The 3,019-nt window shown below is 33.0% G+C and overlaps 1 protein-coding gene across 1 annotated transcript; it reads right to left on the reverse strand.

The window, feature by feature from the left end:
• Window positions 1–443: 443 nt before the first annotated feature.
• Window positions 444–2,345, reverse strand: LOC125494928 (uncharacterized). The gene has a single exon (XM_048638823.1). The coding sequence runs from the start codon at window positions 2,343–2,345 to the stop codon at window positions 444–446; it is 1,902 nt and encodes a 633-aa protein (XP_048494780.1).
• Between the last annotated feature and the right edge of the window lie 674 nt (window positions 2,346–3,019).

A 3,019-nucleotide genomic window follows, 5' to 3' on the forward strand; every position in this document is an offset into this window, starting at 1 on the left:
AAGGAGTTTTCCAATTAGTAACAGAAGAAGGAAGGATATTAATCAAGTATGTTGCTGTTAACAGACAGTCACCCCAGAATTTTGAAGGTAACTTGGCATGAAACTTGAGAGCTCTAGCTACTTCAAGTAGATGTCTATGTTTGCGTTCAACACGACCATTTTGTTGTGGTCTACCAACAATGCTATTCTGATTAAGAATACCTTTATTCATGAACAATGATAAACATTGATCTTGAATGATTTCAGTGCCATTGTCTGTCCTAATAACTTTGATGGTAGTATGAAACTGATTTTCTATTTGAAGAATGAAAGTTGAAACAGTCCTGTAAACTTGCATTTTATTATGAAGAAGGTAGGTCCAAGTACACCTACTATGATCATCAAGGATAGTAAGGAAGTAAGAGGCTCCTGAAATTGATTTGTGTTTATAGGGACCCCAAAGATCAATGTGAATATATAAGATCAAAGCACTTGGCAGCCCTATTAAGGCTTCTAGGGAATGGAAGTTTGTGATGTTTTGCATACACACAGATTTCACAAAAATAGTTATTTAAGTGATTACAATCACATATTCCTAAGTGTTTCATTTTGGATAATGAAATGTGGCCAAGTCTAGCATGTAACAGATCAATAGAAAGATTAGAAGATTTGGAAGATTTTGATAAAGTAGAAGATTGAGAAACAGAAGCTAGAGAGTGAGAATTAGAATCAGCAACAACAACATTAGTAACTATAGGAAAATTTTTGTGTATATTAGTAGAAACAGATTTTTGTGAAGAATTGAGCAAGTACAAACCACCTATTTTAGGTGCTGTACCAAGATGATGTGTAGTATTAGGAATAAGAAATATGCACTCATGTGATCTGAAAATTACTTCAATAGCAGCATCATCTATCAATTTCCCAACTGAAATCAAATTATGCTTAAAAATGGGCACATATAAAACATCTTTGAGAACAAGGTTAGGAAACACATCAACATCTCCAATTTCAGACACATAAGAACAAGTTCCATCAGGCAATCCAATTTTAACAGACTTGGATAACTTTCTTTTATGTATAAATAATTTATCATCAAAAGCCATATGATCTGTGGCACCAGAATCCATAATCCAAATATCAGTAACAGAAGTAAGCAAAGATATACCTGCATAATTGGCATATGAAACAGAATTGTTGGAAGATTCTCCAACAACTTGCTTGCCTTTCATTGCTTTCATAACTTCAGTCATTATAGATTGTATCGTGGCAGAGTCATGAACTTCAGTATTGTGATAAGAAGTAGCAGAAGGTCCAGCAGCACTATACTCAAGAGGATCATCTCCTGCATAATCAAGATGATCTGGAACAGACACTTGTGCAGCAAGCTTGGTAGTGACCCCATATTTCTTTGTAAACCATTCTGGAAAACCTTTAAGTTTGAAACAAACATCTCTAGTGTGTCCTTGCTTCTTACAATAATCACACATTCTCTCCAGTTTCTCCTTTCTCCAATCCTTCTTGTAAGAATTCTTAGCATAAGAGTGTTGTTTCTGCTGAACAGCAAATGCACTAACCTCATGACTTCCTGGACTAGCATTCATACTACTCACTTCCTTCTGTTTTTCCATCTGTTGAGCCAAATAAAATGCTCTACTAATAGATGGAAGAGGATCCATAGCAAGAATATTGCTAATTGCATTATCAAATCCACTATTAAGACCTAATAGAAACTGCATTAGCTTCTCTTCAGAGTCAAATTCAGATAACCTCTTCAAGAAATTGCAACTACACTTCAGCAAAACACCACAAGTACAGGTTGGTAAGCTTCTGAGGTTTTGTAATTCATCCCAAAAACGCTTCAATTTTCCATAATACATCATAATGGACTGATTTTCTTGCTTAAGGTTGTCTAACTCGCGTTTCAATTGATAAATATGAGGTCCATTAGATTGACCATAGCATTCACCAATTTCATGCCATAATTGTGCAGAACTATCAACAAAAGTAAAGTTCTCTCCAATTTCTTCATTCATTGAATTCATTAACCAGCAAATCACAAGATAATCACATCTCATCCAGCGATTATAATCCTTATGTGATTCATCAGGTTTAACAAGAGTTCCTTCAATAAAACCTATTTTATTCTTCGCAATCAAAGCTCTTCTCACATTACGTTTCCAGCTAATATAATTGCTACCATTGAGATTAATCGAAACCAATTTACTTGCAGTTTGATCTGAACTTGTAATATAAAATGGATCATTATAAGCAAGACTTACATTTACATTTCCAGAATTCGTATTATTCTGATTAGAAGAGGATGAATCGCCTCCATTTTCAGCATTAACCTCAATTTCCACCATTTTTAATGAAGCAAGAAGAATACAGATTTCAATAGAATTTCCGCGGAATAGAAAGAATCTTCAAAGATTCAAGAATTATACGCAGAAAATGATCAATTTCTGCTCTGATACCATGTGAATTAACATAGGTATAACAACATGAAAGAGTATTTTAGAGAGAAAAGAAAGAGAGAGGAAGTTTGTTATTACTGTGAATGATAGAAAATGGTTTCTACAAAAAGAAAGAAAAAGATAACAGGCTACTTATAGTAGCTAAGGACAGTTACAAAGTAGTTACAAAGTTTGTTACAGTAGGTAACAACTTATTACACATATAACAGAAAAGTAAAACTAGTTTATTAGTCTTCATAGTGATCATTTACTTCACAACTTTGATGCTAAAATTTTGCTTCAGAGAATCTAAAATAGATCAAAACTAGCTTATAATTAGACCTATCTACATTTTTTGTCCTTGTGGATTTCTATACACCAAAAAAAAAAAAAAATTCAAATTCAAGTAACCAACTTTGTTTCTCTTTCAATAAAAATTGTTTTCACTAAATTATAATTTACGTTGTCAAATTTCAACGATCCAAGATATCGCTTAGGTAATTGCAACTAATTTTTACTAAAAAATAGGGAAATTCTATATGGTGACCCTTAACTTTTTTAAATTCTATTTGGTAGACAATTTT

Source organism: Beta vulgaris, chromosome 2, assembly GCF_026745355.1.
Source record: "Beta vulgaris subsp. vulgaris cultivar EL10 chromosome 2, EL10.2, whole genome shotgun sequence".
NCBI lineage: Eukaryota > Viridiplantae > Streptophyta > Magnoliopsida > Caryophyllales > Amaranthaceae > Beta > Beta vulgaris.

Bases quoted from the DNA above. Each gene is read 5' to 3' on its own strand.
- LOC125494928 (XM_048638823.1), bottom strand. From the start codon at position 2,345: ATGGTGGAAATTGAGGTTAATGCTGAAAATGGAGGCGATTCATCCTCT.